The following is a 19,983-nucleotide window of genomic DNA, read 5'->3' as shown; positions in this document are numbered from 1 at the left end:
GCCGGGTCTGTCACTGTATAACACTGGGGTACAGTACTGGTAGGGACGGGTCTGTTACTGTATAACACTGGGGTACAGTACTGGTGGGGACAGGTCTGTCACTGTATAACACTGGGGTACAGTACTGGTGGGGACGGGTCTATCACTGTATAACACTGGGATACAGTACTGGTGGGGATGGGTCTGTCACTGTATAACACTGGGATACAGTACTGGTGGGGCCGGGTCTGTCACTGTATAACACTGGGATACAGTACTGGTGGGGATGGGTCTGTCACTGTATAACACTGGGGTACAGTACTGGTGGGGACGGGTCTGTCACTGTATAGCACTGGGGTACAGTACTGGTGGGGACGGGTCTGTCACTGTATAACACTGGGGTACAGTACTGGTGGGGACGGGTCTGTCACTGTATAGCACCGGGTCTGTTACTGTATAACACTGGGGTACATTACTGGTGGGGACGAGTCTGTCACTGTATAACACTGGGGTACAGTACTGGTGGGGACGGGTCTGTTACTGTATAACACGGGTACAGTACTGGTGTGGACGGGTCTGTCACTGTATAACACTGGGGTACAGTACTGGTGGGGCCAGGTCTGTCACTGTATAACACTGGGGTACAGTACTGGTGGGGATGGGTCTGTCACTGCATAACACTGGGATACAGTACTGGTGGGGCCGGGTCTGTCACTGTATAACACTGGGATACAGTACTGGTGGGGATGGGTCTGTCACTATAATACTGGGATACAGTACTGGTGGGGACGGGTCTGTTACTGTATAACACTGGGGTACAGTACTGGTGGGGAAGGGTCTGTCACTGTATAACACTGGGGTACAGTACTGGTGGGGACGGGTCTGTCACTGTATAGCACCGGGTCTGTTACTGTATAACACTGGGGTACATTACTGGTGGGGACGAGTCTGTCACTGTATAACACTGGGGTACAGTACTGGTGGGGACGGGTCTGTTACTGTATAACACGGGTACAGTACTGGTGTGGACGGGTCTGTCACTGTATAACACTGGGGTACAGTACTGGTGGGGCCAGGTCTGTCACCGTATAACACTGGGGTACAGTACTGGTGGGGATGGGTCTGTCACTGCATAACACTGGGATACAGTACTGGTGGGGCCGGGTCTGTCACTGTATAACACTGGGATACAGTACTGGTGGGGATGGGTCTGTCACTATAATACTGGGATACAGTACTGGTGGGGACGGGTCTGTTACTGTATAACACTGGGGTACAGTACTGGTGGGGACGGGTCTGTCACTGTATAACACTGGGGTACAGTACTGGTGGGGACGGGTCTGTCACTGTATAACACTGGGGTACAGTACTGGTGGGGACGGGTCTGTTACTGTATAACACTGGGATACAGTACTGGTGGGGACGGGTCTGTCACTGTATAACACTGGGGTACAGTACTGGTGGGGACGGGTCTGTCACTGTATAACACTGGGGTACAGTACTGGTGGGGACGGGTCTGTCTCTGTATAACACTGGCGTACAGTACTGGTGGGGACGGGTCTGTCACTGTATATCACTGGGATACAGTACTGGTGGGGCCGGGTCTGTCACTGTATAACACGGGTACAGTACTGGTGTGGACGGGTCTGTCACTGTATAACACTGGGGTACAGTACTGGTGGGGACGGGTCTGTCACTGTATAACACTGGGGTACAGTACTGGTGGGGATGGGTCTGTCACTGTATAACACTGGGATACAGTACTGGTGGGGCCGGGTCTGTCACTGTATAACACTGGGATACAGTACTGGTGGGGATGGGTCTGTCACTATAATACTGGGATACAGTACTGGTGGGGACGGGTCTGTTACTGTATAACACTGGGGTACAGTACTGGTGGGGACGGGTCTGTCACTGTATAACACTGGGGTACAGTACTGGTGGGGACGGGTCTGTCACTGTATAACACTGGGGTACAGTACTGGTGGGGACGGGTCTGTTACTGTATAACACTGGGGTACAGTACTGGTGGGGACGGGTCTGTCACTGTATAATACTGGGATACAGTACTGGTGGGGCCGGGTCTGTCACTGTATAACACGGGTACAGTACTGGTGTGGACGGGTCTGTCACTGTATAACACTGGGGTACAGTACTGGTGGGGACGGGTCTGTCACTGTATAACACTGGGGTACAGTACTGGTGGGGATGGGTCTGTCACTGTATAACACTGGGATACAGTACTGGTGGGGCCGGGTCTGTCACTGTATAACACTGGGATACAGTACTGGTGGGGATGGGTCTGTCACTATAATACTGGGATACAGTACTGGTGGGGACGGGTCTGTTACTGTATAACACTGGGGTACAGTACTGGTGGGGAAGGGTCTGTCACTGTATAACACTGGGGTACAGTACTGGTGGGGACGGGTCTGTCACTGTATAACACTGGGGTACAGTACTGGTGGGGACGGGTCTGTTACTGTATAACACTGGGATACAGTACTGGTGGGGACGGGTCTGTCACTGTATAACACTGGGATACAGTACTGGTGGGGACGGGTCTGTTACTGTATAACACTGGGGTACAGTACTGGTGGGGACGGGTCTGTTACTGTATAACACTGGGGTACAGTACTGGTGGGGCCGGGTCTGTCACTGTATAACACTGGGATACAGTACTGGTGGGGACGGGTCTGTTACTGTATAACACTGGGATACGGTACTGGTGGGGACGGGTCTGTTACTGTATAACACTGGGGTACATTACTGTTGGGGACGAGTGAGTTACTGTATAACACTGGGGTACAGTACTGGTGGGGACGGGTCTGTTACTGTATAACACTGGGGTACAGTACTGGTGGGGCCGGGTCTGTCACTGTATAACACTGGGATACAGTACTGGTGGGGACGGGTCTGTCACTGTATAACACTGGGGTACAGTACTGGTGGGGACAGGTCTGTTACGGTATAACACTGGGGTACAGTACTGGTGGGGATGGGTCTGTCACTGTATAACACTGGGGTACAGTACTGGTGGGGACAGGTCTGTCACTGTATAACTGGATGAGCGCAGCTCCAGCAACACTCAAGAAGTTCGACACCATCCAGAACAAAGCAGCCCCGCCTGATTGTTCCCCCTTCCACATTCAATCCCTCCACCAGCAACGAACATAGTGGGTATCATCTACAACATTCACTGCAGGAACTCACCAAAATTCCTTCGGCAGCATCTTCCAAAACCCCGACCACTACCATCTAGAAGGACAAGAGGAGCAGATACCTGGAAACCCCACCACCTGGAGGTTCCCCTCCAAGTCACTCCCCACCCTGACTGGGAAATATATCAGCCGTTCCTTCACTGTCGCTGGGGCAATGTTGTGGAACTCCGTCTCTAACAGCACAGTGGATGCACTTACACCTCAGGAACTGCAGCGGTTCAAGAATGGACCTCACCGCCACCTTAACGGCAACTAGGAATGGGCAATAAATGCTGGCCTAACCAGTGATACGCGTCCCATAAATGAATTTTAAAAAATAGTAAAATGGACTCCAGTTCCACAGTTGCTGCACGCGCACAGACTAACCGGCTTTAAAATGATTCCCACAATTAATGCTGTTTCCTGATGATGCAATGCTAGTCTGAGTGGAAATATTTGGAAGTTTTGTTCCTCTCTGGCAATCTGGAAAATGACCTCACTTCAATCCAAGCTGCCTTTAAATAGCTCTGAGAACTCTGTTTACCGTCGCACTCTCGGAGAACAGTAACACCACACTACTCTATCATCACGCATACAAACCTTTAGATGATGTGACTGAATTATTCCTCCCCCCCCAGTTAACTCCATTTATCACACTGGCCCTCTTAGCGGGTTCCCAATCTCAAATTCAGGGGGTCAGAACTCTTCCCGATTGCACTGTTGGCAATGAGATTTGGATTTAAATGTGATGTTGGCTACGAATGCGGAATATCACCTTGGCAAGCAATAAATCTACATTCAATCAAATGCTACCTCAGGCAGACACTTCTTCATTTACCCAACTCCTACCACCAGTGAATTGATAGAATATGTATCTGTGAAGAATAGTGTTTGATGAAGTGGAATGCTCGGCATTGTTTTGCACACGTGCGTGGAAGGAAGGTAGGAAACAGCTGAGCTCCAGCAATGATGGAGAAATATCTACGGTAAAGCCGGGGGAGAGATCCTACTCTTGTGAGGAGTAGGATTACCTGATCGGCAGGTAACCATACAGGTAGAAGCCAAAGGAGCGATGTTAAGGACTGCAGTACCAGCCTCTCACTGCAGGGCACCATGTGCAGGGCTCAGTAGGAAAGCTAGCGGTGCAGAAAGAGGCCGTTCATCCCTCATCCCTGTCAACCCTCTGAGTGAAACAAAATGCCATGTTCCCTCTCGATCATCTGTTAGTGATTGTAAATGTCTGACCTCTGGGCAATGGCCCACTTGCCAGAAGGAATAGATTTTCTCTTTCTTTGCTCTATCAAAACCTCTCATTAGTCTACGCATCAACTTTCTGTGTTTCAAAAACAGTCATGACCATTTCAACTTCTGCTCCTAACCGAAGGCTCTCAATCCTGCCAGAATCCGAGGAAAATCTCTTTGGCACCCCCTCCAACGCCTTGACACTCTCCTGAAATCTGCTGCCCACAATTGCCCACAATTCTCTAGCTGAGGCCTAAATTGTGATTTATAATTTTCCAGCATGATCTCTTTGCTTTTATTTTCTACTCCTCTATTTTTAAATCCAAATAACCCATTTACTTTCTCGGACCAGGTTATCGACTAGCCTTCTTTATTGATATCTATTTGGCATCAAGAGCTCACTGACCAGCTCTGCGATTCACAACTGTCCAATTTACAGCCCAGTGAAAATGCAGAAAAATATCCCATCAGCCAAAACCGTGACAATCTGATAACTTGGTTCAGTGACCAGAGATCTGAGGACTGACAATCCGGTCCAAAAAGATCGAGTTTCCAACTGGGTGTGACACTAATGGCCCAGAATTGAGAAGCTGACGATAGCCAAATTGCAGCATTTGCTACAGCCATAGTGTTACAGTGATTCAGTGCAAGAGAAATCAGATGCAGACAATTACTCCCAATGTTAACTGTAGAGGAAGTGTCACAAAGCGCTAACCACACTTCAATACAGCTCTAAACAGACCATTTCCACGTTTCAACATTGGATGAAATCCAAACTTGCTAAATCTAACCTTCTGTTCAGATCTTCAGGTCAGACTCCTTTTGTGATGTGCCAGTTACCAATTAGTAGCAACATGTTGGTGGAGACCGGTTCAATCGAGGAGTTAACACGATTCCCACAGTGACTCGGATACTGGACAGAAACTCCAATGTTTTATTTTAATTTTGTCAGACTATGAGGAAAGGATGCCTAGCTCCAGGAGTGATTTCACATAAAATAGGGATTTGGTAAATTAAAACAGACTTCATTACAAACACAGTATTAAAATATCTTTAATATCACACCAGAAAATAGCTGTCAATTACCCCTTAAACAGTGACACAATAACCCTTAACTGCTATCTTTATTCCCACTCAAACACCAAAACCATCTCGGATCTCAATCCACTTTTAAATACAGTTAGCTCTCAGCAATACTTGCTGCCATAAATACTCCAGAATTAGTTTGTTATCTGAAGAGGAGGAATTTACTGGATAATGGGGAGAAGGCAGAGGAATGGTACTTTGGGGAATAACTCCTTTGGAGAGCTTGTGGAGATATGATGGGCCAAATGGCAGTCTCTTGCACCTTAACAATTCTGCAATTCTGTGGTGTTTCGCTCTGTGAACATGTGGAGATCACCAGTGAAAGCAGCTGAACAGGAGCCACCAGGTCATAGCAGAGGTGGGATCCTCTGAGAGGCTGCTCATCTCCTGCTGCCTGATACAGGCAAACTGTGGCTGCAGAACCTCCCCACGCCAAAGCTCCCTGTACACTGCCCCCATCAAACACTCCCAGGACAGGTACAGCACGGGGTTAGATACAGAGTAAAGCTCCCTCTACACTGTCCCCATCAAACATTCCCAGGACAGGGACAGCACGGGGTTAGATACAGAGTAAAGCTCCCTCTACACTGTCCCCATCAAACACTCCCAGGACAGGTACAGCACAGGGTTAGATACAGAGTAAAGCTCCCTCTACACTGTCCCCATCAAACGTTGGTAGATTATATACAGGATGCCGGCTGTTTGCCGGTGTGATAATGTCAGACTCATTGTGATAATGAGTCAGTTTGTGATGTTGCCATTCTACAGAGCTGACAGTCGGTATACTGAGATTGAATAGACTGCGTTTTAGTGTCCTGACATTCAGTATACCGGTAGCACAGTGGTTAGCACCGTTGCATCACAGCGCCAGGGTCCCAGGTTCGAATCCCGGCTTGGGTCACTGTCTGTGCGGAGTCTGCACGTTCTCCCCGTGTCTGCGTGGGTTTCCTCCGGGTGCTCCGGTTTCCTCCCACGAGTCCCGAAAGATGCGCTGTTGGGTAATTTGGACATTCTGAATTCTCCCTCCGTGTACCCGAACAGGCGCTGGAATGTGGTGACTAGCGGCTTTACACAGTAACTTCATTGCAGTGTTAATGTAAGCCTACTTGTGACAATAAAGATTCTTATAGTGCTGGGAGTCGGGGCGCTGGGAGTCGGGGCGCTGGGAGTCTGGGCGCTGGGAGTCGGGGCGCGGGCCGGGAGTCGGGTCGCTGGGAGTCGGGGCGCCGGGAGTCGGGGCGCTGGGAGTCGGGGCGCTGGGAGTCGGGGCGCGGGCCGGGAGTCGGGGCGCGGGCCGGGAGTCGGGGCGCCGGGAGTCGGGGCGCCGGGAGTCGGGGCGCCGGGAGTCGGGGCGCGGGCCGGGAGTCGGGGCGCCGGGAGTCGGGGCGCTGGGAGTCGGGGCGCGGGCCGGGAGTCGGGGCGCTGGGAGTCGGGGCGCTGGGAGTCAGGGCGCTGGGAGTCGGGGCGCTGGGAGTCGGGGCGCGGGCCGGGAGTCGGGGCGCCGGGAGTCGGGGCGCCGGGAGTCGGGGCGCTGGGAGTCGGGGCACTGGAAGTCGGGGCGGCGGGAGTCGGGGCGCCGGGAGTCGGGGCGCCGGGAGTCAGGGCGCCGGGAGTCGGGGCGCTGGGAGTCGGGGCGCTGGGAGTCGGGGCGCCGGCCGGGAGTCAGGTCGCTGGGAGTTGGGGCGCTGGGAGTCTGGGCGCTGGGAGTCGGGGCGCTGGGAGTCGGGGCGCCGGCCGGGAGTCAGGTCGCTGGGAGTTGGGGCGCTGGGAGTCTGGGCGCTGGGAGTCGGGGCGCTGGGAGTCGGGGCGCGGGCCGGGAGTCGGGGCGCTGGGAGTCGGGGCGCTGGGAGTCGGGGCGCGGGCCGGGAGTCGGGGCGCGGGCCGGGAGTCGGGGCGCCGGGAGTCGGGACGCCGGGAGTCGGGGCGCGGGCCGGGAGTCGGGTTGGGGTGCCGGGAGTCGGGGCGCTGGGAGTCGGGGCGCGGGCCGGGAGTCGGGGCGCTGGGAGTCGGGGCGCTGGGAGTCGGGGCGCTGGGAGTCGGGGCGCTGGGAGTCGGGGCGCTGGGAGTCGGGGCGCTGGGAGTCGGGGCGCTGGCAGTCGGGGCGCTGGGAGTCGGGGCGCTGGGAGCGGGGCGCTGGGAGTCGGGGCGCCGGCCGGGAGTCGGGGCGCCGGCCGGGAGTCGGGGCGCCGGCCGGGAGTCGGGTGGGCGCCGGCCGGGAGTCGGGTGGGCGCCGGGGTTGAGTGCCCCGGGGTTGGGTGCCCCGGGGTTTGGGGCGCCCGGGTTGGGTGCCCCGGGGTTGGGTGCCCCGGGGTTGGGTGCCCCGGGGTTTGGGCGCACGGGTTGGGTGCCCCGGGGTTTGGGCGCACGGGTTGGGTGCCCCGGGGTTTGGGGCGCGGGGTTAGGTGCCCCGGGGTTGGGTGCCCGGGGTTTGGGATGCGGGGGTTGGGTGCCCTGGGGTTGGGTGCCCCGGGGTTGGGTGCCCCGGGGTTGGGTGCCCCGGGTATGGGTGCCCCGGGTTTGGGTGCCCCGGGGTTGGGTGCCCCGGGGTTTGGGGCGCCCGGGTTGGGTGCCCCGGGGTTTGGGGCGCCCGGGTTGTGTGCCCCGGGGTTTTGGGGCGCCCGGGTTGGGTGCCCTGGGGTTTGGGGTGCCCCGGTTGGGTGCCCTGGGGTTTGGGGCGCCCAGGTTGGGTGCCCCGGGGTTGGGTGCCCCGGGGTTGGGTGCCCCGGGGTTTGGGTGCCCCGGGGTTGGGTGCCCCGGGGTTGGGTGCCCCGGGGTTGGGTGCCCCGGGGTGGGTGCCCCGGGGTTTGGATGCCCCGGGGTTTGGGTGCCCCGGGGTTGGGGTGCCCCGGGGTTGGGTGCCCCGGGGTTGGGTGCGCCGAGGTTGGGTGCCCCGGGGTTTGGGCGCTCGGGTTGGGTGCCCCGGGGTTTGGGGCGCCCGGGGTTTGGGGCGCCCGGGGTTTTGGGCGCCCGGGTTGGGTGCCCCGGGGTTTGGGGTGCCCCGGGGTTTGGGGCGCCCGGGTTGGGTGCCGCGGGGTTTGGGGCGCCCGGGGTTGGGTGCCCCGGGGTTGGGTGCCCCGGGGTTGGGTGCCCCGGGGTTGGGTGCCCCAGGGTTGGGTGCCCCGGGGTTTGGGGTGCCCCGGGGTTTGGGGCGCCCGGGTTGGGTGCCGCGGGGTTTGGGGCGCCCGGGGTTGGGTGCCCCGGGGTTGGGTGCCCCGGGGTTGGGTGCCCCGGGGTTTGGGTGCCCCGGGGTTTGGGGTGCCCCGGGGTCTGGGGCGCCCGGGTTGGGTGCCCCGGGGTTGGGTGCCCCGGGGTTTGGGGCGCCCGGGTTGGTTGCCCCGGGGTTTGGGGCGCGGGGGTTGGGTGCCCCGGGGTTGGGTGCCCCGGGGTTGGGTGCCCTGGGGTTTGGGGCGCTGGGATTTGGTTGCGGCTGAAGGAATCGTGTGGATAGTCTGAGGCTTTTATGTGCCGTATTTTGTGGATAGCAGCACACTCCTGAACAACTGAGTTAACTTTTAATTCGAGGAGTGCAAATGAATTGAGCAGTTTTTAATGTGTTCCATACCTAAAGGGGTTTGGTATAAGGGCTCGGTTATGTAATGGAAACTGTGAGCTACTTGCTGCTACAATGGACTCAGTCTCTTGTGGGAGTGCTGCTAAAAGTCAGAGCTTGTGCTGGATCCAGATTGTGGTTTCCATGGTTTTCCTTTAAGTTTGAACTTGCTTTTGTGTTGTTGGGTAAATTGTCTGAAGGCGGAGCCTCAGTAAGCACCCACATTCTCTGCATTCGTTGATTTGAAATAGGGCGGTGATTGGGTGTACGTTTCACCCCATTCCGAAGTTAGATTGATGGTGGGGTGAGGGAAATCAGCCAGTCTGCCAGCTCCTGATCTCTATCCAATAACAGACTAACTGCTGCTTGTCTGTCTCTCTGAAACTGTGCTCCAGGACATGAAAGTCAGCTTCTCACACAAAGACTGGCTCACACAACGTCAACACCCCTGGGTGCCGTGTCCCAGTGACAGTGACATCCCTGGGTGCCATGCCCCAGTGACGGTGACACCCCTGGGTGCTGTGTCCCAGTGACAGTGACACCCCTGGGTGCCATGTCCCAGTGACTGTGAACACCCCTGGGTGCTGTGCCCCAGTGACGGTGACACCCCTGGGTGCTGTGCCCCACTGACGGTGACACCCCTGGGTGCTGTGCCCCAGTGACGGTGACACCCCTGGGTGCTGTGCCCCAGTGACGGTGACACCCCTGGGTGCTGTGCCCCAGTGACGGTGACACCCCTGGGTGCTGTGCCCCAGTGACTGAACACCCCTGGGTGCCGTGTCCCAGTGACTGAACACCCCTGGGTGCCGTGTCCCAGTGACTGAACACCCCTGGGTGCCGTGTCCCAGTGACTGAACACCCCTGGGTGCCGTGTCCCAGTGACTGAACACCCCTGGGTGCCGTGTCCCAGTGACTGAACACCCCTGGGTGCTGTGCCCCAGTGACTGAACACCCCTGGGTGCCGTGTCCCAGTGACTGAACACCCCTGGGTGCCGTGTCCCAGTGACTGAACACCCCTGGGTGCCGTGTCCCAGTGACTGAACACCCCTGGGTGCCATGCCCCAGTGACAGTGACACCCCTGGTGCTGTGTCCCAGTGACAATGAACACCCCTGGGTGCCATGCCCCAGTGACAGTGACACCCCTGGGTGCTGTATCCCAGTGACTGAACACCCCTGGGTGCCATGCCCCAGTGACAGTGACACCCCTGGGTGCCGTCTCCCAGTAACATTCCCCTGACCACCCCCGCCCCCATCTGTCGCCCCAACAATCCTGCCACCAACTTCAGGAAGAGTCCATATTGCCTCTGTTAACCCTTTGCATTTTGGTGCTGATTGGCGCTTGTTGCCTGATTTGTATGTGGCCTGCTCCTCTTGGACTCGAGCAACGTAATACAACAGCTTGACCAGGCTTCCCGAGATGATGCAGAGTGGATTTGAGTGTGTAAATGTGCGTAGGGAGGGTGAGGAATAGTGGATTTGAGTGTGTAAATGTGCGTAGGGAGGGTGAGGAATAGTGGATTTGAGTGTGTAAATGTGTAGGAAGGGTGAGGAATAGTGGAATTGAGTGTGTAAATGTGTGTAGGGATGGTGAGGAATAGTGGAATTGAGTGTGTAAATGTGTGTAGGAAGGGTGAGGAATAGTGGAATTGAGTGTAAATGTGTAGGAAGGGTGAGGAATAGTGGAATTGAGTGTGTAAATGTGTGTAGGGAGGGTGAGGAATAGTGGAATTGAGTGTGTAAATGTGTGTAGGAAGGGTGAGGAATAGTGGAATTGAGTGTGTAAATGTGTGTAGGGAGGGTGAGGAATAGTGGAATTGAGTGTGTAAATGTGTGTAGGAAGGGTGAGGAATAGTGGAATTGAGTGTGTAAATGTGTGTAGGGAGGGTGAGGAATAGTGGAATTGAGTGTGTAAATGGGTGTAGGGAGGGTGAGGAATAGTGGAATTGAGTGTGTAAATGTGTGTAGGGAGGGTGAGGAATAATGGAATTGAGTGTGTAAATGTGTGTAGGGAGGGTGAGGAATAGTGGAATTAAGTGTGTAAATGTGTGTAGGGAAGGGTGAGGAATAGTGGAATTGAGTGTGTAAATGTGTGTAGGGAGGGTGAGGAATAGTGGAATTGAGTGTGTAAATGTGTGTAGGGAAGGGTGAGGAATAGTGGAATTGAGTGTGTAATGTGTGTAGGGAGGGTGAGGAATAGTGGAATTGAGTGTGTAAATGTGTGTAGGGAGGGTGAGGAATAGTGGAATTGAGTGTGTAAATGGGTGTAGGGAGGGTGAGGAATAGTGGAATTGAGTGTGTAAATGTGTGTAGGGAGGGTGAGGAATAGTGGAATTGAGTGTGTAAATGTGTGTAGGGAGGGTGAGGAATAGTGGAATTGAGTGTGTAAATGGGTGTAGGGAGGGTGAGGAATAGTGGAATTGAGTGTGTAAATGTGTGTAGGGAGGGTGAGGAATAGTGGAATTGAGTGTGTAAATGTGTGTAGGGAGGGTGAGGAATAGTGGAATTGAGTATGTAAATGGGTGTAGGGAGGGTGAGGAATAGTGGAATTGAGTGTGTAAATGTGTGTAGGGAGGGTGAGGAATAGTGGAATTGAGTATGTAAATGGGTGTAGGGAGGGTGAGGAATAGTGGAATTGAGTGTGTAAATGTGTGTAGGAAGGGTGAGAAATGGACACCGCGTGGAATGTAACGCGATTTCTTACCTTTACTGTTCCTTGTCTTGCAGATGAACCCGTCCATGAATTCAGTCAGCAGTACTGAGGATGTGAAACCGCCTTTGGGAATTAACGGTGTGCTTCAATTATCACCTCACTCCTCAAACTGTCCACTTTCCCTCACCAAACACATCTGTGCCATTTGTGGGGACAGGTCTTCAGGTACGTGTGCTTCACTGGGTCACTGTGGTGTTCCATTGCTACCAATTGACAAGCCTGTTTGGACTAGCCTCAAACGGAGCAACTGTTGGATTGGATTGGATTTGTTTATTGTCATGTGTACCGAGGTACAGTGAAAAGTGTTATTCTGCGAGCAGCTCAACAGATTATTTAGTACATGAAAAGAAAATACATAATAGGGCAACACAAGGTACACAATGTAACTACATAGAGACCGGCATCAGGTGGAGAATACATGAGTGTAATATTCAGGTCAGTCCGACTAACCGCCAGTAATGACAGAGAGTTTCTCTGTTTTAACCAGGGCAGTGCAGAGTTCCCATTGAGTGGGAGGAGGGCGGATGAGGAGTGGGGAAGTTGCATGTTCCCAGGACAGTTTGGAGCTGACACCCCAGGGTAGGGCTGTAGTGTAAGGCAGTCACTACCGTCTCCCATTTCGCTCTCACTCCGGGAAGATGGGGCTGAGTTTATATTGATGTTCACATTGTGCAAAGACCTAACTACAAGATGAACAATTTTACAATCTTTTTCTCTCCCAACAGGCAAACATTACGGTGTTTACAGCTGTGAAGGTTGTAAAGGGTTCTTCAAACGTACGGTGCGCAAAGACCTTACCTACACTTGCCGTGACAACAAGGACTGTATGATTGACAAACGCCAACGTAACCGGTGCCAATACTGCCGCTACCAGAAGTGTCTTGCCATGGGGATGAAGCGGGAAGGTATGGGCGCAGACTTCAGAGGTGTGTCTAGTTAGGTTAAGGGACGTGTGCAGGGCTCGCTCTGCGGAAGCTCTTGGCGAATGGCAGCTTTATTACAGGATAATTGACACTGAAATACCACCTGCAACCCCCACCTGCAACCCCAAGGTGCCACCTCTCTATTGATTTATTTCAACTCATTCCGCTCTGCTCGACACCCACTGAGCCCCTCACTCACTCAGGCTCTCAGGAGGTGGGTTATGTACATAATAGACGGGCAGAGGAGACTCGACAGTTTCCTCATCCCATAGGTGCCAAAATCACATTTCCTTATTCAAATAAGTCCACATAATGAGGGTTGACAAACTGATCATTCTATATATGGACAGTTGGCATCAAAGCTCAGCTCGAATTGTCTAGGAGGGGATACACAACAGTGTGAACAATGATCAAGAGCAGGAACACTGGCTGATTTCCCCTCTCTCTCTCTAACCCAGAGATCACCGGACAGTGATCAGGAGCAGGAACACTGGCTGATTTCCCCTCTCTCTCTAACCCAGGGATCACTGGACAGTGATCAGGAGCAGGAACACTGGCTGATTTCCCCCCTCTCTCTCTCTAACCCAGGGATCACTGGACAGTGATCAGGAGCAGGAACCCTGGCTGATTTCCCCCCTCTCTCTCTCTAACCCAGGGATTACTGGACAGTGATCAGGAGCAGGAACCCTGGCTGGTTTCCTCTCTCTCTCTCTAACCCAGGGATCACTGGACAGTGATCAGGAGTAGGAACCCTGGCTGATTTCCCCTCTCTCTCTCTCTCTAACCCAGGGATCACTGGACAGTGATCAGGAGCAGGGACCCTGGCTGATTTCCCCTCTCTCTCTCTAACCCAGGGACCCTGGACAGTGATCAGGAGCAGGAACCCTGGCTGATTTCCTCTCTCTCTCTAACCCAGGGATCACTGGACAGTGATCAGGAGCAGGAACCCCGGCTGATTTCCCCTCTCTCTCTAACCCAGGGATCACTGGACAGTGATCAGGAGCAGGAACCCTGGCTGATTTCCCCTCTCTCTCTCTAACCCAGGGATCCCTGGACAGTGATCAGGAGCAGGAACCCCGGCTGATTTCCCCTCTCTCTCTCTCTAACCCAGGGATCACTGGACAGTGATCAGGAGCAGGAACCCTGGCTGATTTCCCCTCTCTCTCTCTAACCCAGGGATCCCTGGACAGTGATCAGGAGCAGGAACCCTGGCTGATTTCCCCTCTCTCTCTCTCTAACCCAGGGATCACTGGACAGTAATCAGGAGCAGGAACCCCGGCTGATTTCCCCTCTCTCTAACCCAGGGACCCTGGACAGTGATCAGGAGCAGGGACCCTGGCTGATTTCCTCTCTCTAACAGAGGGGTTACTGCGAGCAGCTATGCCACTGTAACACTGTCCCGATTGAGATTGGTGAGAATATGCAGCCACTGTGAGTGGAACCTGGGATAAAGCTGCTCTGTGAGTGGGCCTTATTCACATTCCATCTGCTTGTTTTCTTTGTTTTTAAAATAAATCATTTTCTTGGTTCATTTTCTCCTGTATTTGGGCAGCACGGTGGCGCAGTGTTTAGCGCTACTGCCTCTCAGCACGGTGGCGCAGTGTTTAGCGCTACTGCCTCTCAGCACGGTGGCACAGGGGGTTAGCACTGCTGCCTCTCGGCACGGTGGCACAGTGGTTAGCACTGCTGCCTCACGGCGCCGATTACCCGCGTTCGATCCCGGCCCTGGGTCAGTGTCCGTGTGGAGTTTGCACATTTTCCCCGTGTTTGCGTGGGTTTCACCCCCACAATCCAAAGGTGTGCAGGGTAGGTGGATTGGCCGCGCTAAATTGCCCCTTAATTGGAAAAAAAAGCGAATTGGGTACTCTAAAGTTTAAAAAAAAATTCTTGTGCAGTTTTTAAGGAGGGCCTGGACTAGCAATATCCTAGCTGATATCCTAGCAATATCCTAGCAATATCCTAGCTGATATCCTAGCTGATATCCTAGCAATATCCTAGCAATATCCTAGCTGAGAGTCTGTCTTTGACCTTCAGCTCCATCCAGTGTTCAGAACAGTGAATTTACCAGTAATTCACTGGAGCCCAGCATGTTAATGGAGGCAATGTGATGGTCATTTCCATGGATCATTGCAGCTCTACCCAAACTCTGAAAGATGGCCTATTTTACCTGGGATAGTGCACTCTCCCCAGACTGTGTAGTCCCCAGTAATGAAGAAACGCTCCCTGGTAATGTTCCCAAATCTGGCCAAGGAAATCACCTATTAAGGAAAATGCCCCAGATACCACACAAATGAAATTTATTTGTATAATGCAGCATGTCAGAAGGTTAATGTGAAACGTGCTGCTGTTTGGAATGCAGGCTGGTGCTGGTATCCCGTCCCAGCACTCTCTCTCCTGTGTGGTTTGTGGACAGTGAACACATTCGGTAATCCAGCTGCTGTTCCCATCGCTGATGCACAGGCGTGCTCCGGTACCAGTAATGGAGGTGGCACTGTTAAAGGTGAACACTGAGACTGTATGCAAACGTAATCTATTCCCGATCTCTTACAGTGGATTGAAATTATTCATTTTAAAGCATGTTTCTTGATAACGTGATTCATTGATTGATTATTAACCCCTTGATTTATTTCATTCTGCCCGAAAGGCTGTTAGCCAGTTTTATACTGCCCATTTACTGCCGGATGTAAAGACAAATAAATAGGATCTGCTTTCAGTCTCTGAACAGCCTCATCATCCCAAAGCCCTGAAAACCAGAGCAAGTTCAAGGATCCGGGTTCAAATCCCGCTTCGGCAGATGGTGAAATTTGAATTCGATAAAAATCTGGTTCACTAATGTCATTTGGGGAAGGACTCGCTCTTACCTGGTCTACAGGTAACTCCACAACAATGTGATTGCCTCTGAAATGCCCTCTGAAATGGAGGTGCGGGCAGTAAATGCTGGCTCAGCCAGTGAAGCTCACCTCCCAGAACAATTAATGAAAATAAACCGTACAATTTCACATCACCAATCAGAAATTGGGCCCATCAACGAGGCCATTTGTCACAGATTCTTTCCTGTAAGATTAATTCTCTTCAAGTACGTGTGGATGCCGATTTTGCCATTCTTTCAGGCAGTACAACACATTTCTGTATGAAAGAAATTCCCCTAATTTCTTCTCTGGTTCTTTTGTCGATTATTTTGAATCTATTCGTGATCTGTGCTTGTTGGAGGAAATTGGGCAAGTCAGGGGAAGCCAACTTCTGTCCTGAACACCTCGATTAAATCTCTATTTAACATTCTCTGCTTTAAGAAGAGCAATCCCAGATTCTTCAATCCCTCCACATAACTGAACTTCTTCATTGCCGGAAGAGATCTATTGATCAGTCAGTTTAAGCTCGGTGGTGGGAAAGTTTTTACAAACAAGAATGTGCTCAACTAACTTGATTATGTTTTTTTGAATTGCTAATGGAGAGGGTTGATGAGGGTAACGTTGTTGATGTGATGTATGTGGACTTCCAAAAGGTATTTGATAAAGAGTCACATTCCAGGCTCGTCAGTAAAGTTGAAGCCCATGGAATGAAAGGGTCAGTGGCAGCAGTGGACATGAATGTGGCCGAGTGACAGGAAACGGAGGGTAGTGATGAATTGTTGTTTTTCAGATTGGAGGAAAGTATACAGTTGGGTTCTCCAGGGGTCAGAGCTTGGGCCACTGTTTGATGTATTTAAATATGACAGACTCAGGTACAACGAGGATAGTGATGGACTTCAAGAGAATATAGACAGGCTGGTAGAATGGGTGAACAAGTGGCAGATGATATTTAATATAGAGAAGTGTGAAATGATGCATTTTAGTAGGAAGAATAAGGGGCACAATAATGAAATTAAAATGAAATCAAAATCGCTTATTGTCACGAGTAGGCTTCAATGAAGTTACTGTGAAAAGTCCCTAGTCGCCACATTCTGGCGCCTGTTCGGGGAGGCTGGTACAGGAATTGAACTGTGCTGCTGTCCTGCCTTGGTCTGCTTTAAAAGCCAGCGATTGGCCATGCAGCACCTGAAAGGCAGCTCGCCACGGCTTAGCGTGACCGCTCCTGGGATCTACATGGCTCGCAAAGCCTCGCGAGATCCAACGCGATCTCACCAAACGTTACGGTGTAAATCCTGCCCGTTGTCTCACTTTAATGTGCAGATTCCCGAGGTACGTGCTCGCTAGGAGACTTTGATCCCAAATTGAGCTGAAGGATATAGTTCTAAAGAGGGTGCGGGAACAGACGCAGCTACATCGGTATAAATCATTGGCGGTGGGGGGGACAGGTTGAAAAACCATTAATTTTTTATTTTTTAAAAATAATTTTTATTGGAATTTTTTACAGAAAATATGACAACAAACAATGAAATACAACAAAATAACCCCATAATAACTGTAACACCCCCAAGACCGTATCAACGCATGTATCACATCCCCCCCACCCCCCCCAAACCCAGTAAACAGCAAGAGAACTTAAAAATAAATTAACATTAAATAAACAAACATAGTCATCTCCCCCCCCCCCCCCCCCCCCCCCCCCCCGGGTTGCTGCTGCTTCTGTCCCAGTACCCTATCGTTGAGCCAGAAAGTCGAGGAAAGGTTGCCACCGCCTAAAGAACCCTTGTACCGACCCTCTCAGGGCGAATTTGACCTTCTCTAGCTTAATAAACCCCGCCCTGTCATTGATCCAGGTCTCCACGCTTGGGGGCCTCGCATCCTTCCATTGTAGCAAAATCCTTTGCCGGGCTACTAGGGACGCAAAGGCCAGCACACCGGCCTCTTTCGCCTCCTGCACTCCCGGCTCCACCCCAACCCCAAAAATCGCGAATCCCCAGCCTGGCTTGACCCTGGATCCCACCACCCTCGACACCGTCCTCACCACCCCCTTCCAGAACTCCTCCAGTGCCGGGCATGCCCAGAACATATGGGCATGGTTCGCTGGACTCCCCGAACACCTAACACACCTGTCTTCGCCCCCAAAGAACCTACTCATCCTAGATCCAGTCATGTGGGCCCGGTGCAGCACCTTGAATTGGTTGAGGCTAAGCCGCGCACATGAGGAGGAAGAGTTAACCCTCTCCAGGGCATCAGCCTATGTCCCGTCTTTGATCTGTTCCCCCAGTTCCCCCTCCCACTTAGCTTTCAGCTCCTCTACTGACGCCTCCTCCACCTCCTGCATAACCTTGTAGATATCAGATATCTTGCCCTCTCCGACCCAGACCCCCGAAGCACCCTGTCGCTCACCCCCCCTCGCGGGAAGCGAAGGGAATCCCTCCACCTGCCGCCTAGCAAACGCCTTTACCTGCAGATACCTGAACATGTTCCCCGGGGAGCCCAAATTTCTCCTCCAACTCCCCAGGGCTCGCAAACCTCCCATCAATGAACAGGTCCCTCAGCTGTCTGATGCCCGCTCTGTGCCAACCCTGGAATCCCCCATCAATGTTCCCCGGGACGAACCGATGGTTCCCCCTTAACGGAGCCTCCATCGAGCCCCCCACTTCTCCCCTGTGTCGCCTCCACTGCCCCCAAATCCACTGCCACCACCGGACTCGTGGTATACCTCGTAGGAGGGAGCGGCCATGGCGCCGTTACCAGGGCCCCCAGGCTTGTATCTCCACAGGACGCCCTCTCCATCTGTTTCCATGCTGCCACCTCCCCCTCCATCACCCACTTGCGCACCATCGACACATTGGCCGCCCAATAATACCCCGGGAGATTGGGTAACGCCAGCCCCCCCCCATCTCTACCCCGCTCCAAGAAGACCCTCTTCACCCTCGGGGTCCCATGCGCCCAGACAAAGCTCATGATGCTGCTAGTCACCCTTTTAAAAAAGGCCCTAGGGATAAAGATGGGCAAACACTGAAAGAGGAACAAGAACCTCGGGAGAACCATCATTTTGGCGGACTGCACTCTACCCGCCAGTGATAGCGGCACCATGTCCCACCTTTTAAATTCCTCCTCCATCTGCTCCACCAGCCTGGTAAAATTAAGCTTATGGAGAGTCCCCCAACTCCTGGCCACCTGCACCCCCAGGTATCTGAAACTCTTCATTGCCCTCTTAAACGGGAGCCTCCCAATTCCCTCCTCCTGATCACCCGGGTGTACTACAAATACCTCACTCTTGCCTAAATTTAACTTATAGCCCGAGAAGCCCCCAAACTCCGCCAACAGCTCCATCACCCCGGCATTCCCCCTTCTGGGTCCGCCACATACAACAGCAGGTCGTCCGCATACAGCGATACCCGATGTTCCTCCCCACCCCGCACCAGACCCCTCCACCTCCCTGACTCCCTCAACGCCATAGCCAGAGGTTCAATCGCCAGTGCAAAGAGCAGGGGGGACAGGGGACACCCCTGCCTGGTCCCACGGTAGAGCCTAAAGTACTCCGATCTCCTTCCATTTGTAACTACACTCGCCATCGGAGCCGCGTAGAGCAACCTCACCCATTTGATGAACCCCTCCCCGAATCCGAACCACTCCAGCACCTCCCACAGGTACCCCCACTCAACTCTATCAAACGCTTTCTCTGCATCCAGCGCCACCACTATCTCCGCCTCCCCCTCCACCGCCGGCATCATAATAACATTTAGCAATCTCCGCACATTCGTGTTGAGCTGCCGTCCCTTGACAAATCCTGTCTGATCCTCGTGTATCACCCCTGGCACACAATCCTCTATCCTGGTGGCCAGGATCTTCGCCAGCAACTTAGCGTCAACATTGAGGAGCGAGATAGGCCTGTATGATCCACACTGCAAGGGGTCCTTATCCCGCTTCAGGATGAGAGAGATCAGCGCCCGCGACATCGTCGGGGGCAAAGCCCCCCCCTCCCATGCCTCATTGAAGGCTCGCACCAACAGGGGGCCCACCAGATCCGCATACTTTTTATAAAATTCCACCGGGAACCCGTCCGGCCCCGGGGCCTTACCTGACTGCATTTGTCCAATCCCCCTGACTAGCTCCTCCAACTCTATCGGCGCCCCCAGCCCCTCTACCAGCTCCTCTTGAACCTTTGGGAAACACAGCCTGTTCATGAAGCTCTCCATCCCCCACACCCCCCCTCCCCCACCCCCACCATCGGTGGCTCCGAACGGTACAGTTCCTCGTAGAAGTCTCTAAAGACCCCATTTACCTCTGCCCCCTTCTGCACTACATTCCCACCCTTATCCGTCACTCCACCAATTTCCCTAGCCGCATCTCGCCTGCGGAGCTGATGCGCCAACATCCTGCTCGCCTTCTCCCCATACTCATATACCGCGCCCTGCGCCCTCCTCTACTGTGTCTCCG

At 53.5% G+C, this 19,983-nt stretch overlaps 1 protein-coding gene across 2 annotated transcripts in view; it reads left to right on the top strand.

Moving 5' to 3' along the window:
* The window catches only part of LOC119955450 (retinoic acid receptor RXR-alpha-A), an 86,118-nt gene that overhangs the window by 9,667 nt on the left and 56,468 nt on the right, over positions 1-19,983 (top strand). For both annotated transcript variants that reach the window (XM_038781634.1, XM_038781635.1), the window contains exons 2-3: positions 11,783-11,933; positions 12,494-12,673. In XM_038781634.1, the coding sequence (XP_038637562.1) occupies positions 11,783-11,933; positions 12,494-12,673 (331 nt within the window). The remainder of the gene's footprint in view (positions 1-11,782; positions 11,934-12,493; positions 12,674-19,983) is intronic.

This window comes from Scyliorhinus canicula, chromosome 21 (assembly GCF_902713615.1).
Source record: "Scyliorhinus canicula chromosome 21, sScyCan1.1, whole genome shotgun sequence".
NCBI classification, from domain to species: Eukaryota; Metazoa; Chordata; class Chondrichthyes; order Carcharhiniformes; family Scyliorhinidae; genus Scyliorhinus; species Scyliorhinus canicula.
The sequence above is the reverse complement of the archived record's forward strand: the minus strand, read 5'-3'. Positions and strand labels throughout refer to the sequence as shown.